Source organism: Andrena cerasifolii, chromosome 9 (assembly GCF_050908995.1).
Source record: "Andrena cerasifolii isolate SP2316 chromosome 9, iyAndCera1_principal, whole genome shotgun sequence".
NCBI classification, from domain to species: Eukaryota; Metazoa; Arthropoda; class Insecta; order Hymenoptera; family Andrenidae; genus Andrena; species Andrena cerasifolii.
In genome coordinates, this window is record NC_135126.1 from 14,662,291 (window position 1) to 14,679,878 (window position 17,588).

The 17,588-nt window shown below is 43.0% G+C and overlaps 1 protein-coding gene across 2 annotated transcripts; it reads left to right on the forward strand.

Annotated features, from left to right (window-relative positions):
• The first annotated feature begins 65 nt into the window (after positions 1-65).
• On the forward strand, positions 66-15,972 carry LOC143373446 (uncharacterized). Of its 2 annotated transcripts, none has more exons than XM_076820722.1 (11): positions 66-201; positions 1,202-1,352; positions 1,423-1,581; positions 2,089-2,501; positions 2,597-3,071; positions 3,152-3,492; positions 3,567-3,775; positions 3,860-4,145; positions 4,220-4,359; positions 4,724-4,873; positions 5,993-15,972. In XM_076820722.1, the coding sequence occupies exons 2-11, from the start codon at positions 1,230-1,232 to the stop codon at positions 9,355-9,357; spliced, it is 5,661 nt and encodes a 1,886-aa protein (XP_076676837.1). In that variant the 5' UTR covers positions 66-201; positions 1,202-1,229; the 3' UTR covers positions 9,358-15,972. The 2 variants fall into 2 exon arrangements, with proteins under 2 accessions (XP_076676837.1, XP_076676838.1); XM_076820723.1 differs by having other exon boundaries at positions 3,570-3,775.
• Positions 15,973-17,588: the final 1,616 nt, after the last annotated feature.

A 17,588-nucleotide genomic window follows, 5' to 3' on the forward strand; every position in this document is an offset into this window, starting at 1 on the left:
TTCCACGGACGCATCCGCGCTCAAGAACCGTACCGACGCGCTTCGTATTTCGAACAAAAAGATTGACGTTTCGCGGGCGGGGTGACATCACTATCGTTTTCTGGTTGTGTGTTGTGTGTCAGTCACTCGCAGAATGACGCAGTAGAAGGTCGTCCCGGAGATGGCGAGTTTCCCAGTATGAAAATACAATTTTATGGCGAGGTAAATCGACGATTCTGTTTTACGTTAATTCGAGAACGATCGAACGGTAATCAGCTATCCGCGTTACGTTAAGACGACGACGACGCGAGTAGCGATAGCTTTGTTCCTGGCAAAACTGCCTCCTACCCCTTTGTTCGACGAAATGTCAGGGTCGCTGTTCCCTAGCCACAAGACCGAGTTGATTTTCCGCCTGAAACCTGATACGATTCGTTCATCGAACGTCAATTAGCTGGACATACTCGCTTCGTCGTCGTTTTGATATCTGCGTTTCCGTTTTTATAAATCGTCCCTGAGCGTACGAGCGACGGACAGCTGTACTTTGATTGTGTAATATTCTTTAACAGGCAAAATAGATTCTCCCACTACTTTCCTGTTACTGCTTTACGCATTATCCGATGCACAGATAACGTTCCGCGTTATTCGCGAGCGACAATGCTGTTGCAGCCACTCTGCCCCTCTGTTAATCATTAATCACCGTGTCGTCCGATTTTTCTTCGTTATGTGTCGTATTGGTATTAATAGAAGTATGTATATCGTGAACATTTAATCTTAATACGAAAAAATAAATTTTTAACGCGTATTCTTTTACGCGGATTATATGTCGCTTTATTCTTTCAAACTTCTGCTGATTAACGTACTTTTCCAAGATCCAGGCAATTACCAATTTTTTAATTAACTTCATTTTCGTTATTGTTAATCTTTATTGGTCTTTATCACCGTCGATATTCTTTATTGCTCCTATCATTGTCAATATTATGTAAAATGTAAGTTAAATTTTTCTGAGAAAAGTCTAAGGAGTTAGGAATTAATTGTTAATTGTTATTAGTGACAATACGGTTGTTACATAATTATTTTCTCATTAACATTAACACTGTTGAATGAAAAGTTGAAGACAGGATATGCCAGCATTATTTAGTTGCAAGCGTTCTTTATGAGAACTGGAAATGTAGCGAGCGTTATGCAATAAAATTATTCTGCTTCATGTAATGTTCATTTGTAGGTAAAAACATTCAGTTGCGGAAGAAAAAATGTCTGCAGACTCTCCAAGACGTGGTGTGCAGAAAGAAGCTCAAGTTGTATCACCTCAGCCTGTAGTCGACCGATCGATCATAAATAGTGTTGCAGGCATTATTAATGATATTGTTCCACAGGTTGGTAAATCAAAGCACGAACCACTTGGCAATGTTTTAATAACTTACATACTATTTTGTTCATTTATAGGCTTATGCTGCCACACCAAATTCTGATAACAAAGAGTCTATATCATGGGCACGGTTCGAGTATGCAGACATTAATGACCCTGCCTTATATCCAGACTACAATGAAGGTTCCAATACACCGCCTTTACTACTGGTGCTTGGCTACACAACTGGAGTTCAGGTTGGCACTCTTTGTGTTTGATTTGCTTTTAAACAGTTACATTAGCATAATTTGAAAACATTACTGGTGTTAATAATACCTTGCGTGTACTATTGCAATAAGACCAAACTCAGATACATGTAAATGGAATTAATTACTATGTGGATAATTGAATTTAAGATTCTAATTGTAGCAGAAAATAATGAAGGACTTTCGTAGTTATTAATACCGCTTCTCTGCTTGTGTGCGGATAAATCTGACCGTATCTAGAAAATATAATGTGTAAATAAACACGTTCGTTAGTAAAATCAAATTATATATACAGCTTCCGAAAATAATAATGTAGCATTATGAATTTGTTTCTTTTAAAAAAATTTGAATGTCCACGTTTCGAAATATTCCTCGACAAAGTTCCGCTGGTAATTACGTATAAGATAATATTGTACTATCAAGTTCTTTTGCTGTAGTTTAGCGTGCGTGAGCAACATTTCGATAAAAACGAAGCGTAATAAATCTTACGTTCTATAGGTATGGCTGATAGCAGCAACAGGAGAAGCGACCGAAGTTTTATCGTGGCGACAAGGAGTCGTTCGCACTCTCAGAATTTTACCAAACCCAAAGACTGACGATGAGCACGTCGATCTGTTTGAGTCGAAACGGCCAATGGTGGCGATATGTGATTCAGCTGGACCTGGACCACAGTTTTGCAACATCAGTTTCATTTCGCTGAAAACTGAGGAGCAAGCTAAAAGCATAAAATTCAAAAATCCTGTTTGCGACATTTTGGCGAACAAGCGATCCATAGTAGTAACGTTTTTAGAAAAGATCGCGGTGTTCGATGCCCGAACATTAGAAGACATGATGACAGTCACTACTTGCTACACCAGTCCTGGTCCAAATCCGAATCCGATTGCATTAGGAACAAGATGGCTCGCTTACAGGTGAAAACCTTCTCTCTAATCTAACTTGATGAATTCTCGGAAGAAGACGAATTACGGATATCCTACAGTAATGAAATATTTCCAATGATTTCCAGCGAAAAGAAATTATTACCAGCGAAAAGAAGCAGCGGAGGTTGCGAAAGCGAGGGTGTCCAAAGTTACACCGCGACCGTTCTTTACGCGGCAAAATCATTAGGGAAAGGATTACGTGGCCTGGGAGAGACCGTCGCTTCGAGTTTAACTGGCAATTTGGTATCGCCAGTGGTTGTCAACAACACTGGCGACATGACCCAACCAGGCGTCGTCACGATATTAGACCTCCAAGCTGCGAAAGGGGAGAAAGAATTAGATGACGCGAATATAGAGACTGTAATTGCTCATTTTACTGCCCATAGCGATGCAATCGTTGCCATGACTTTTGATTTGAGCGGCGCATTGCTAATGACCGCTGACAAAAGGGGGCATGATTTTCACGTGTTTAGAATCCAGCCTCATCCAGGTGGCCCCACTTTGGCAGCAGTACACCATTTGTATATTTTACATCGCGGAGATACCACTGCGAAAGTGCAGGTATCTAAATCGATCATTAAACGTTCGTAACGTTTAAATCTGAGGATTTCTTACTCATACGCCGTTTTCTTCCATGATAGGATATGGTATTTTCGAGCGATACCCGTTGGGCGGCAATTTCAACTGTACGGGGCACTACTCACGTGTTTCCGGTTGCACCGTACGGTGGGCCGGTAGGGGTACGAACTCATTCCACACCTCACGTTGTAAATAGACTCTCAAGATTTCATAGAAGCGCGGGTTTAATGGACGACGGCACCAGGTCCCATTCTCCTGTTTCTCACACGGAGCTGCCTTTGTCAGTGTACCCGTATTCTAATCCAAGACTTCCTCCGTACCCTCATCCGACTGTATTGCATCCTCTGGCACAGATACGACAACCGTCTACGTTGAATCACGTGAACAGTCAAGCTCAACAGAGGTAATTGCCTACGCAATGTGCATGTTAATTGTCGTTTTTTCTCAACATAAACATTCACTTCTTGCGTCGCGCAGTAGGCCGCAACAGAGACAACGATTGCACTCCGACGACAGTGGGACTTTGCCGTTGAAAATATGCGCTTGTTTTGCACCGCCGAGGGCTTGGATGTATGCACAAAGAGAATCTACTGCCAAAGTGATGAAGAGGGCAGTCGATTCCTTGTTTATCATGGCGTGTCACGGCAACATGATACAGTATGATTTAGAACCAAAGCCAGCTGCAGGTGAATAAAATATTAATTTGAAACCATTGGAAACCTCCATACGAATATATCTTTCGAGCTCCATTCTTTAATAATACGTTTCAGGTGTACCAAAAGAAAAGGTGTGCGATGATACGATGATAGAGTTAGATGTCGAAGCCAAAGGCCAATGGCCACTCTTACGATCTCCAAATTCGTTGGAGATCGTGCCACCTTTACCAACATCCAGCCCTCTATCGAGCGTCATCACTATACCGAAAGATATTCAAGACGTTGATTTAGCGGAGGATCGTTGGTTAAGTCAAGTAGAAATCGTAACGCACGCTGGTCCGCATAGGCGACTTTGGATGGGCCCTCAGTTCGTCTTCAAGACCTACAACGCGACCAGTGGGTCAGTTCTTATAAAATATTGCACCTTACGGTAATCTCCATTATTTTGTACTAACAGAAGTTGATTAACGGTAGGGCCCCCGTGAATCTGGTGGAAGCTGAGGCGGTTGAAATAGGCGTAACTGGTGGGTCTCGTCTAGCGAGATCAAATCCTGTTAATATGCCACATGCTGCGTCCAGATCGTTGGTACCTGTGGTGATCGATGGATCAGGAAGTAAGTTTATAACTTTACTGAGTTTATAACTTATGTAAGTTATATACAGGGTTATCCACTCCACTCAGAACGCGCGCGCGAGAACCCCTTGTCCTCAGGCTCAGGGGAAACGACGCAAAAACCCTGAGCAAGGCGTTGGTACATCCGAAATCCAATTTCTTCTTTAGAACAGACTGACTACTTGGTCAATTCATCTGTTCTCGCGCGTGCGTTCCGAGTTAATTGGATAACCCTGTATGTTTGTCAATTTATAGCTTATGCCTCGTACAATTAGAGAACTATATTAATTACCAATGTAAATCGCTAGCGTCTGGTAAAGTGATTATCTAAGTTAATGCATCTGATGCTCCCGGCACATTTTCAGGCAGTTACGAGCAATCACCAAAATTCATGGAGGCGTACGGCGACTCCTTAGATAGCGAAAACACGGGCGTTGGCAGTGGCGAGAATCAGCTGAGAGAGGACCTGGCCGATGCTATGCTGGAGACGTCTATGGCACCTCATCGTGCACCAGGTACGTAATCATTCGATGGAACGTGTGGTGCTTTGCTTTGAAATAGAAAAATGTGAATCCTGACATATCCCATTTCTCGATATTTCCGCAAATATCTTACACGTTAATGCGATTGGTACCGATTACGAGAACACTTTGTACAATTCGAATTATCGAAATGCTTATGCTTAATACACTCTCGAGTTTAAAGAGTCTTACAATCGAAAGATCCTCCTGCTAAATGCAGTAGAATCGAGTCTAACTGGGCATGCTCAAATTATTACCCTCTGTATTTAATTAATTGCTCGATAACGGCCAATCGTAATATTCGAGACGCGTTTTCTTTTACTCTCGCTTGAGGAAAGAAACGATGACTCTCAGATGAAGCTTCGTAGTAATTCGAATTCGCCGGCATTATATTAGATTAATCGTTGGAAGCGCGTGTCTAAAGACGCGACACGGTGCTTCCGTGCTTGCTGCATTTGGTGACGGATGATCGCTAGATTGTAAGTTTGCGTGGATACAGAACTGGCCAGAGGCAGGTATCTCAGTTTCCTCCCTCACCCCCTTAATGATATATCATATATATCTGTATTTACCCTAATTATAGCTAACAGCGATACATACGTACATTTCATCACCGTGCCCCTTAAGTCGAGGCGGACACTTTAAAGGCTGCGGACACAGTCTCACTAACCCCGTAGTGTGAGAATATCTCTTTTTCATTCGAAATTTCGACGGACAGTTTCGAACATGCCAAGTCATTATCTGAATCTGTTCCCTTCTTCACTGTACCATTTAGCGATGAAGTTTGTGTCCTTGTGGTGTGCAGTGTGAAAACTCAGTCATAAGTTCAGCCATCACGATATAATTCTTTTTACACACCCTCCTCCGAGAGAAAGAGAGAGAGAAAGAGAGAGAGAGAGAGATGATGAGAGAAACCGTATATAATCTTCACGTTGCCATGATTCTATGTACCCCGACGACGGCGCCACGTTACGCTACTGTATTTAAAAAGATCAGCCGCGTCAAGCTCCGCGGGGACGTTGCACTCGCAACGTTGTATCTCACAATGACCTAGACAAGGGAGATATTTGTGACTCAATATTGATACCTGCCAACGGCTTTTTCTGTTACTAGGGAGGCGATCGGTATTTGAGAGGGTGGGTCAGCCGGTAACAAAAGTCGTCAACCCTCTGGGCACCGTGATTACCGTGTCGGCGGATGAGGAGGACGTTAACTCCAGTCAGGAGTTCGATAGCGCGGAGGAGAGCCACGTGCCAGAGCCACCTAGGAGCATATGCGCCGAAGAAGGTCCTGCTTCCCTCGGCGACTTAGAGCCCGAGAGCCAGTCGCTGCGCGATCTGACAGCGATCTGCGCGGAGATGCGTTCGGCCAGCGAGCCGGCGATCGACAGCGTGCCCGACGAGAACATCCGCGAGGTGAAGGAGAGGAGGGCGCTCTGCGTGGAGATCGCGCCCGTCGCCCACCCTGGGAACACGTCCATCGACTTCGGGAAGGAGGAGGCGTTCCGCGACGTGCCCACCAGCCTGAGCCTCTGCGCGGAGCAGGGCGAGATACCGAGCAGCCCCATGACACAGGCAAAGGAGACAGTCTGGGGCAAGAGACCTGGCAAGAGGGAGAACAGAGGTACGCACGAGAGGAATGTGTCCGAGGCGCAGTACGTAGTGAATTGCGACGAAGACAGCGTCGTGCTGATGGAGAACAAGACGGCGCACGGGCGAAGAAGCGGTTCAACGCACTGCAAGGCGGAGAGCGGTAAGAAACCTATCGAACCGGAGAGACCTGTAAAGAAACCCGGTAGGAATGGATCTGGTGCGGCCGCTGGGAGGCGAGTCGAGCCTAGGACGTCTGTAAAAAAGTATATTCTCAAAGAGGAGGAGGACAGCGTTGTTATCGAAGACACCACTTGCGAGGATGTCAAGAGTAATTGTGGCAGGAAGAAGGGAAGCGATAAAGGGGATGCGAAGAGCAGGAGTACTGAGAGCAAACCTGGAGAATCTGGGAAGGAAGATGCAGCGGGAAAGTCTAGAGGGAAATCAAAGTCTTCCACGGTCCAGGAGTGCAAGGAAGCGAAATCTGCGGCTGACGCAGGTGGTAACAGTTCGGGGAAACGGGTGGAGCCAGTTGTAGACGTGGGCTGTATTAAGGATACTGGTGAAAAGGAGGAACTCGAGCATCTGGTAGACGCGAGCGTTAATGAATTTGATATGTACAAATCACCGCCATCGGAGTCGGCCGACGATTTCAGCTCGAGCGAGTATCACATGGTCGAAAGCACTTGCTGCAATAAAGACACCACCTTGGCTCAATCCGACGAGGACATCGAGCATATCCAAAGTTCGGAAATTAGTCAGCTGCATGAGTCTGAATGCATCGACGCCGATAAATGCGCATACCCCTCGTCCATTATGCAACGAAAGAACAGCAAAAATACGATATCGGACGACGATCTGGAGTACATACATACGTCGGAGCTTGTCGAAATGCCTGACAAGAAATGCAAAGAGGATTCAGAGTTCGAGACCGAAAAAGGCAGCGATTGCGATTCAACCGCTGCGAGCAGCAAACGCGGGTACTCCGACGACGATTTAGAGCACGTGCAGCATTCCGATGTCTGCAGTGCCTCTGATGCAGCTAAAGATGATCGTGAAAGAGAGGCGAGGAGGTGTCAGGAGGGTTCGGCGGAGCAGGCGATGAAATCGAAGAGTGCGAAAAAAACCAAGGACATCGTGGTGATCGAGAGCGACACATCCGCGGCAGATGTGACCGTGATCTTCAAGCCCGTTGAAAACTGGAGGGGCAAGCACGCGGAGAAGAAGGAGGAGCCTGAAGAGTGTGCTAGCGCGAAGGATGCAACGAGCAGCGAGAATCCAAGCCCTCTAAGAAAGATTAAAACGCGACCAGCTAAAACCTCTCCCTCCAACGTTGCTCCCAAACGATCGCAAGCGGGGATCGAGATCATCGATATCGACGCGATGCAGAAAGCCGAGATGGACGTCTTAGCCGACACGACAACCGCCCCGGAGTGCAAAATTCTGTCCGGGCCCGAGGTCTGCGGGACGCGCCCCAAAAAGTCTCGGAAGAACAAAAAGTCCTGCGCGGAAAGTATCGCGCAGCTGTCAGAGATTTCTGCAGAGTCGTCGACGGTTGCCGAAGAAGCTGGCAAGGAGTGGGGTTCGCAAGAACCGGAGATCTCCTGGAGTGCTATCGTGAGGAAGAGAAACAGTATTTCCTCGTTGGAGTCTGAAACGCGGAAGGAGGACGATAAACTTGTCGAGATCGAAGAAACCACTGATTTGGCGCAAGTCGCTGAATGCACCTCTGCTTTGGAAAGACCGGACGCTGGGAAGAAGAAGGTACACGATTCGTCGAAGAAGAATTCGGATGGGAAGAGTTCGCAGGTGATTGACAAGCTTCGAGAAGCCGTTGCTGAGTTGGATTTGGAGGATCTTTCTGTCCAGGCAGCGGAGGTTTCTTGGAGCGCGGTAGTTAAGAAGAAGAACAGTTCTCTCGTGGAACAGGAGGGGCAGCTGGAGCCTGATGCCGATCCAAATGCTGAGGAATCAAGTACCGTTGTTGAAGAGAGGAAGCCGCGTCGAAAGCAGGCTGAGTTCTCGCTTAGATCTTCGGCAATGATGGACAAGCTTCGAGAGGCTGTCGGCGAATCAGACTCCAGAGAGTCTCTTCCTCAGATAGCGGAAACATCTTGGAGCTCGATCGTCAGGAAGAAGAACGCTTCCTCTACGGAGCAGGAATCGAAGAAGGAAGCCGAGTACGATGCAATCATGGAGGAATTAACAATCGGCGAAAGGAAACTTCGTCGAAGACACGTTGAGCCTTCGCCCGGAGCCTCAGGAATGACCGACGATCTACAAGAGGCTGCCATCGAAGCAATAGCAGAAGATTCTGCCACTAAGGCGCCAGAAGGATCTTGGAGCTCGATTGTAAAGAAGAAAACTGCTACCTCACAGTCGGAAGCACAAGACGAATCCTTGCAATCTGTCGCAGAAAAGGTCCGGGGGAAGCTGACTATTCTGTCCGACTCGTCGGAAGCTGACTTCAAAAGCTCCGACAACTTACCTTCTGGGCTCACAGACGAATGCAAGCTTCTGAATCTTCCGAGCTCGACCGCTGTACACTCTTTAGACGAGAAAAGATCCGAGAAAGCTCCGAAGCCCGAAGCACCGGACGATTATGGCAAAGAGGGTGGCCAGCTTTTCGTGGATCCAGCGTTCACGAAGGAAGATTCCTCGGAACCCGAGAAGGATTCCGAGCCAGAGAAAAGAAGCGATTCGGAACATGAGATCGTGCCTGAACGTTCCAGCTCCTCGGACGAGCTGAACGCTAATGTGTTCACGAGCCCAGAGGGAGATTGTGCGAGTCGAGAGACGGTCGACAGAAACTCCGCCAACGGCTCGACCTCCTCGGTCTGCGCCACGTCCAAGAAGGGCAACAGGTCGAAGAAAAAAAAACGCAGATGAGTAGAGGATTGCATGGATGTGCCTAGGGCCAGCCTTACCCTTTACATACTCCTGATGCAGGTTACGGGGGCGGATTAGTAGCAGCACAAACGCGAGAACCTCCGTATCCGAATCTGTTACCGAAAGCAAAAAATGTCTTGGGAACGTACAATCATTTCAAGGGGGTACACGACCGCCCCTGATTTATCCGAGCGACGAGTGTCCGAAGCTTAGCGCGCACCGAATTTGGTATTCTCGAGAATATTTTCGTAAACCCATGAACAATACCGAATAGAATGATCGTAGCACTAAATTGATTTTACTAAAGAGAATGTTGCTCGGTAAGAAGACACCTCGAGACACTTGGGGGGGATGTTTTAAAGTAACAAAGGGCAAGGCTGCACTGTTGCATGAAACGAATGAAAAGGAGGGAATAACAAGGGGGGGAAATCAAGTAGAACTTTTCGACAGGAAACTTCTATCGGAATCTCTGTCTGTGGCTCCAACGATTTCGCAATGGCAATTTCTGTTTCGGCTGCCTCGTGTCGTCGGGCAAATCGAATCCACTATGCGCTGTCGGTCCGTATGGCGAATACGAAAAGTGTTCTACCTTCTACCATTGTAATCGAGTCGTCTGAACGGGAAGCGACGAGGTTCATTCACGAGTTCACTTGGCGAATAATCGGTGTATCGGCAGACCTATTTCTAGCCGCCCTTCGTTCACACGAAGATTACGTTTCAGTTGCACAAAGAAAATCACGTTCAAACCTCTGCCGTACGAAGTGTGCCCGATATCCAGTTCATTCGCCTATCTTTTGTACACCATCGAGACGCATGCTTTCCATGAAAGCCATCTGTAAAATTCCAATCGATTTAGAAAATTCCACCGAAGCTACCCTCGTCTCCGCTTCTCTGCGCGCATAACGAACGGGGCAGGAGATAGCAATTGAGCCTCGTTAGTCACATCTAACGCGACGCTTAATGTTAACCGATAAGTCCTGTTACTCCGGTGAAACGTGGCAGCGGTGTGCTTCGTCTTCGTGAATGTTGGAACTTGTTCTCTCGATTGTCGTTGACCGAAAATTGGTCACAGTAGGTTTCGTAGCTCCTTTCTTCACGCCGACGAAACTCGTTAGTACGAAGTACCGATAATGGCACGTTTGATGAAAAAGATACGACGCGTATCTGTTTCTTTGTAAATTATTAATCTGCCAGTAAGCGCGGGTAATTTATTTATCCGTAAATTAACACTGAAGTACCACGAAGCATGGCGTTTATGAGCGCCTTGGGGAGAGGAATATTGTTTTAAATCCAAAGGATTTTAGTTAATTTGTGATCGCAACTCACACGGGAAAGCAAATAATTCACTTGGCGGATTTATCGTAACCCTTGATCGTATGAATTCGTAATGCGTATGGTAATTGGATGTGTGTTGTGTATATTGTTAATATGCATGACGAACCGAGAGTTTCCTTGCATTGTATTGTGAGCAGGAACTCGAGCACGAACGAGATCGCGTTATATTGATTCAGGATCTCGCTTCGATATACTAGAGAATTTTTTCATTTTCGTACCCCAGTTTCGTGGTCCCGTTCGAAGCTTTCAGCTCGTTTGACGTACCGGTAGCTACTGTGTTCGCTCATGGCGCGAAAAATGAAGCTTCGGCCTTTAGATTTGCCTATAGCGATCTTACATTTCAGTGGTTCTAAGCTTCGGAAATTTATAAATTTTCTCCGCGCAATGTGTTCAAAAATTCCAAATTTCCTCAATACAATTTCTTCATGGACGTTCGATATTTTTACTTGTAATAAGTGAGAGGGATTCGAGTCTTTCGGAGTAAAATTGAAAGGGAAAGTGCTCATTCGAAAACAAGTCGAAACGGTGGAACATATGTGTGTATATTTTTGCGCCCGAGGTTTTCTCTTTGGAAAGATCATAATTGCAAATTTCTGGGAACACGCGTTTGATAAAAATACCTCGGTGATTCTTTAATTTCATATTATAATATCAGTTATCAAACTGATTTAACACGTTAACGAGCATGCTCCCCTCGTTAACACATTATAAAATTACATTAGTTCAACTTAAAGAATCAGTTTACCATTTATGCAGTTGGCAATGCGAGATTTTAATGCGCAAAAACATGTTCAACTATTTCCCTAAGTATAACACGAATTCGTAGAACAAATCATTACATAAACACTCGCTATGAGCGCGTTTCAACTATGCGTTGAACGCGCATCGTTATCCTCACCACTTGCCACTCACTACGCCCTCTCTCTCTCGCGCTCGGAATCGTTGGCGTTATGCGTTGAACGTAGCGAGAGTTTACTGCAGACACATCAGTCAGTGACTCCGATGCGAAAGCTTTAATCACACCTTTTCGACTTACTCCACAACGAAGATTGACACTCTTTTCAATTATACCACGAACTTCGCCATGTCTTGTATATATTATTACATAAATTAACGCGTTGGCAAGAAGATTGCTAAGAAATGTTCGAGAATTCGTCAAATAGCCGACGATGGATCACGATTGTTTAACTGTTCTAATCATACGCAGGTAATGGGGTTACAGTTTCATTATCAGCACGACCATACGATAATTTAACGGTATTTCCCGGTTAGGTTGACGGACGAGCCGTTAGGTGTCAATAGCGTGGATGTTTAGAGGAGAAATCTAGGCAAAAAGATTCGAATAGACACTGTACAGGCATGTATTATGCGACTCCTATAGGCATGGTTATAATTTATGTTTCGTATTTAATGCTTCCACGGATACGAGATTCCCGTAAGATGGCGTGCAATGGGGAAGGGGAAACATCGACTCCGTCTTAGTTCAATTCTGTCTGATCGTGAGACGTCTTTCTGTCGCGTTAGCTTGTAATCATTGTGCCCTATTTATTTTCTCTCGGAGTGATCGACCAGATATCTTTCCTATTCTACTATAATTTTTCTGTGGAACGCGTCCGATCCAGGTCCATCGAATCGAGAAGCTATCTCGTTTAGTAGGGAATTACGTGTCGAGCGACAAATCGTTCGCTCGATTCACGACACGTGTATACATATAAATACTTCTGACTCGTTAGAGGTCGTTGCTAGTACAAATGGAACGGCGTGGTCTTTTCGATCGCGCGGGAAGGTCCTCTCTCTTCGAAGGTTTAGCGTCGAAAGATTTAGTACAAAGCTTTTTTTAACCGTCACTTTCGTCCTCGCGAGTGCTGTGATTATGTTCGTAACGCGCTTCGGCACTGCTACGTCGAGGAACACGGCTAGGCGATCGTATTTTTTTAAGCTGAAACTCCAGCCAAATGATAGGCGGCGACTGCGGTCTCCTAGGTGCAATGCTTTTGATGCGTTAAGCCACGTTCCCACATGCGCGATCGGCTTAATTGACTTGAGATAAAGTGGGCGGGCTTAGGAGCAACTTCGTGCAATCTGATTGGTCAAAAGCTTGTGAATTTTTTTCTTCTTAAAAATGTCGACGATTTTCTAGATATGTATATTTCTTTTTGCACTCCTTATTTTTTCTATTAAGTAGAATATACGGAAGTACAAAAATTGTGCCGTGAATATTGTGCTGCGGATGAATTTTATAGCAGATTTCTTTTTAACGAATTTTTACTGTTACTTTTTTTGTAACACTCTGTGCACGTGGTAATGTGGCTTCACACTTTGAGTAGTGGATATTCAAACGTCGCATTGAGCAGCCTGAAACGTTTCCTGATGGAAATTAACTTAGTTTTCTAATAGCAATTAAACAAACTTCTCGACATTATTTATTATCATTATTTATCGCCTGTATGCAAACGATGTATTTGCTTGCGATCAGATACACGTTCTCGTTTCTTCGTCCGAGAACTCATTTCGTCTCGGATCGAAGTGGCAAAATGATAAAATAGAGACGGGATTTTTTAACGCGAGATTGCTCGATATGTTAGTCGCAAGATTATTGCGATTACTATCGAACTGGTGTATGTATTAAAGTGAATGTAGAAAACACTGCTGCAATAGTGTTCGCCCCTTTTGGATCTAATTTAATTGCATTCTCTATTGTTCTGACTGTCCCTCTGTGTAATTAAATGGTTTACCCTTGCTTGATTTTGCTGGATGCGTAAAGGGGAATCCCCACGGCGCGTGGCTCGGCGAGCCACTTGAAACGGACACTTGAGAATTATTTGAGCCAGCAGGGGAATTAAGTTTCGTCCAAATTTCGGAGATTCTTACTTTGAAAAGCAAATGATGAATCGCTGCTATGGTATTAAAGAAAAAGTATCTGACTACCATCGACAAAAGTTTCAAAGTATTTCTATTTTATACGGGCTGAAATAATTGTAATATTTCAATGTTTACGATATTGCCTTTTTAGTTTTGCTAATTAGTACCCTTTGTACAAATAAGATGTTAAGTAAATACTGTATCATATTTATTTATTTCGCGCCGATGGATAAGTGCTGTTTAAGTAGGAATTTAAATATCAAAGGTACTTACTATGAGGGCGCAGGTAGATGGAATTTTTATCGTGTGTAGTTAACTGTTGAACACCGTTTCGACTGAGATTTAATTTATTTGTACTTTTATTTTATACACGTTTACTAATTCTGGTGCACATGACACAGAAAAGTGGAACAAAAACATTAAAATGTAGATGAATTTTGTGTCTAACAAGAAGTTGCTGTTTACAATTTATGGCAATTCATAGCACTCTCTAAACATGAATTTATTTTCATAATTACTTGATAGGGAACGGCTCTTAACGTTTTCGTAACTAACGACTCTGCCGCATCATATTTAATTTAAAGTATTTATGCCACTAAATGCACATTCGTAAAAACAATACATAATATATTTAGTATATAGATGAGACGTATACATGCACATAAAGAGAAGGAAAAATCTTGTATTAAAAAAGAGATTATTTTATATACATACTTACATATAGTTTACAGAATTTTCAGACGCGTTGTTCATTTATTTTACGAGCAACGATAAGAGAAACGGGAAAGAGAACTGTAGGGGGCAAATGGGGAACTATTATTTATGGATAATTTAGTATTCGAGGGTCAGCAAAATGCGCCCTCCTCTTTCAAAGTGATAATCTTACAAATTTGGACAAGCTTACCTAATAACATGTCTTACGCCAGAATGTGGTAATAAAAATTGTTACGTCCCTTTCGTCATACAGCCTGTAATTTCTTTGCAACAGATTTGTTGGAAAGTCACGTTCACAGTTGTGTATAATGTAAGAGCATTGTTCGAACTTGAAACGCTTGTTACACAAGATCTCAATACTTTTGAATGTACATGCAATTGATCATTGCTTTTGTCTATATATGTAACGCAATTCGATTCGATGAAAGATTCGATTGTACATGGAGGATAGATAAATTATTGTATGCGATTACCTGAATATATTATAAATCAAAAGACCTATTTTATAAAAACAAACACTGCTACTCTTCTCGTTCTTTATTCATTATATCTGCCTGAATACTTCTCGCTGCATTTCATTGCAATGCTTCAAACAGCAGACAAACATCAGTATTTCCGATACGTTAAATCTTTTCAAATACAAGCAGCATCAATTACATCCATTTATTGGCCAACAATTAATACGCAAGAAATTATAAGAAGATCAAACGATATTAGATGGAATTTTTAATGCAGAAAGATAATGAGAAAATGATTGTGCTCGTTATTCACAACGAGAGACCAACTTTTTAAACGACATGCAACAAACAATTGAGCGATAAAAATTTGTCCCCTAAGTAAGACGAATTATTTCTTACCAGCGTTTGAATTATTTAAAAAAATATGCTTTTCTCGACGCGGCACGTGCTGCGGCTCAGGGGATGATTCTAAAACTGCGGCCACAATATTCTTGCGTAGTATCACAAGGACTTTGTCAAAATTCGAATTAATGACGTAATAATATTCGTCGATACAAGCGTAAAAAAATATTTCCCCTTTAATTAATAAAAATCGCAGGATCCTTTGTATCGGACGAAAGGACAAGAAATTCGAAGGCTGCCTCGAATGTATCGCAGATACTTTGCTCGACTTCTTACTGTAATCGACACGAGTCGCAAAATTGCTCAGTACCTAACGAAAGAATACTTCTGCATAAGAATATATCTATAGCAGACAGCTGTGCTTATAGTAAGAGAATAAATATTTTCAAAGTAAAACAAAGGTCCATCTGTGAGATGGCTCCTAGTAATTTTTATAACGATTTCGTGATGGAATTTTTCCAGTTGATATTTGTCGTCTGACAGAATACTCTTCTTCTTTCGCTACCTCACGTTCTCACCCTTGTTCTTCAGTATTCCTGTCGCGTAGAGGCCTGTAGATATCTCGTCGGTTTAATCCTGTAGCCTTCGACGGGTCGCTCGAACTGTAGCCAAAAATGCTCAGAAGAAGGATAACATCGAAACAAGCTCTACAGAGATATTCTGTCTTAATCACTTTGCGGGGGCAGATGTGGCGTGAAAACTGTGCCGCGCAGCAAGGACACGAGTGATTCATTTGTTATATAGCAGTATTCAAACAGTGTTATTTCGAGTGTGAAACGTGTTGTATTATATGTATGTTGCATGTGTATGTAATACCTTATATTACATTCAAGATAACGACGGAGTGGAATATACGACTTTTACCCTGAACTTTAAGTTTCCTATGATATTCCTTGAAACACTTTTTCGACACATGGTTCTACAATAGAAATTGGCTCGGTACCTTGTGCCCCTCTTTCTTTTTCACACGTTCCACGTGTATTCTCCCATTCGACGTTAAAGGCAGGGAAGATTGTGAATGGAATATTGATAAAAAAAATTGAAACAGCAGGATGCCATGGGACGTGTTAAGTTTACACTTTCGGGTTAAATGTCGTCGCGTATTTTAATCTTAAATAAAATTATACTGTGTACATAAATAAAGTCTTTGAAGCATGAACAAAGCTAGTAAAGAGTATTCGAGTCCAGTTGAATATTCGAATACTTCGAGCAGCTTGACTATTTCAGTGGTTGAACAGTTTTTAGTAGCTTTTAATCACTCGAACAATTAGAATACTTGGTCAGCTGGTGTCGAAGCGACGAACCGACCGAGTGTCCCTGAATTATTTAGCGTACTGCTCGATTAATTAAATAATCTTTCGACCCGAGCTAAGGCTTCGCGGTCCGCGCACCCTTAGCAATTGCAATTAAATTGCGTCTTAATCGACGATTTATATAAATAACGATGTTCGACATCAGCGAGATACGCGTGGATTTATTTATCCGCGCCAATGGTGCGGACTGTAATTATAATCGTATCGTGGCTTGTGTTGTGTGATGAGTTGCACGTGTTGGGCAAGTGTTTCTGAAAGATAACAGAAACGATACCGCAATGTTTATAACTGCCACCTTAAAAAAGGAACATGAATGGTACTATATGATATAGTTCGTCGTTGCAAAAGAATTTAGAGCCCTAACACGAGGTCGTAACAATACTCCTGTTACTAGAATCTTAAGGGGAGGTTCTGGTCTAGAGCCCCAAAAAATAGGTGATATTTAGGAATTAATTAAAGGAAAACTACTATATATAATTTAATGGGACTTGTTGCATTGTATTAAGGATGTCTTATGTTATAGAAATATATTTTTTGTTTTATAATTAATCAGTGCAAACAGCCCTGGGGAGTCGTTAAAGTTAAGGCGTCAAAAAATTGATCCAAATCGGTGGGACCTGTATCTCTAAAAGTTATTATCCGATTCGACTGAAACCTTTTTTATTTTGAAGATTATTCTTTTTTCTAGGGGGGGAACTAAAAAAAATTACAAAAATTACATTTTTTTTTAGAAAATAACGACACTTCACGTTTGAAATCACTTTTCCCTGTATTTTTCGTCCTTTCAACGCCTTTAAAAATTATAAATTTTCAATTTTTTGTATTTTTTTCTAGTTTCCCTCCTAGCCAGAAGTACATTCTTCAAAGTAAAAAAAGTTTCAGTCGAATCGGATAATAACTTTTGAAGATACAGGTCCCACCGTTTTGAGAACACTGTTTCGAGAAAAACGCATTTGAAGTTTTACGTGAGCGCCGAGTAGCCGGTTGTGACCCATGTATTTGCCGCGACTCAAATGCCTATAACTTCGGGAATTTTACGAATTTCAACAAATCCTTTCAAACCCGTTTTCCTAAAAGGTTGAACATTCGAAAAATGAAATAAAAGAAAAATCGACATTTAGACCAGAACCTCCCCTTAAGCAGCCTA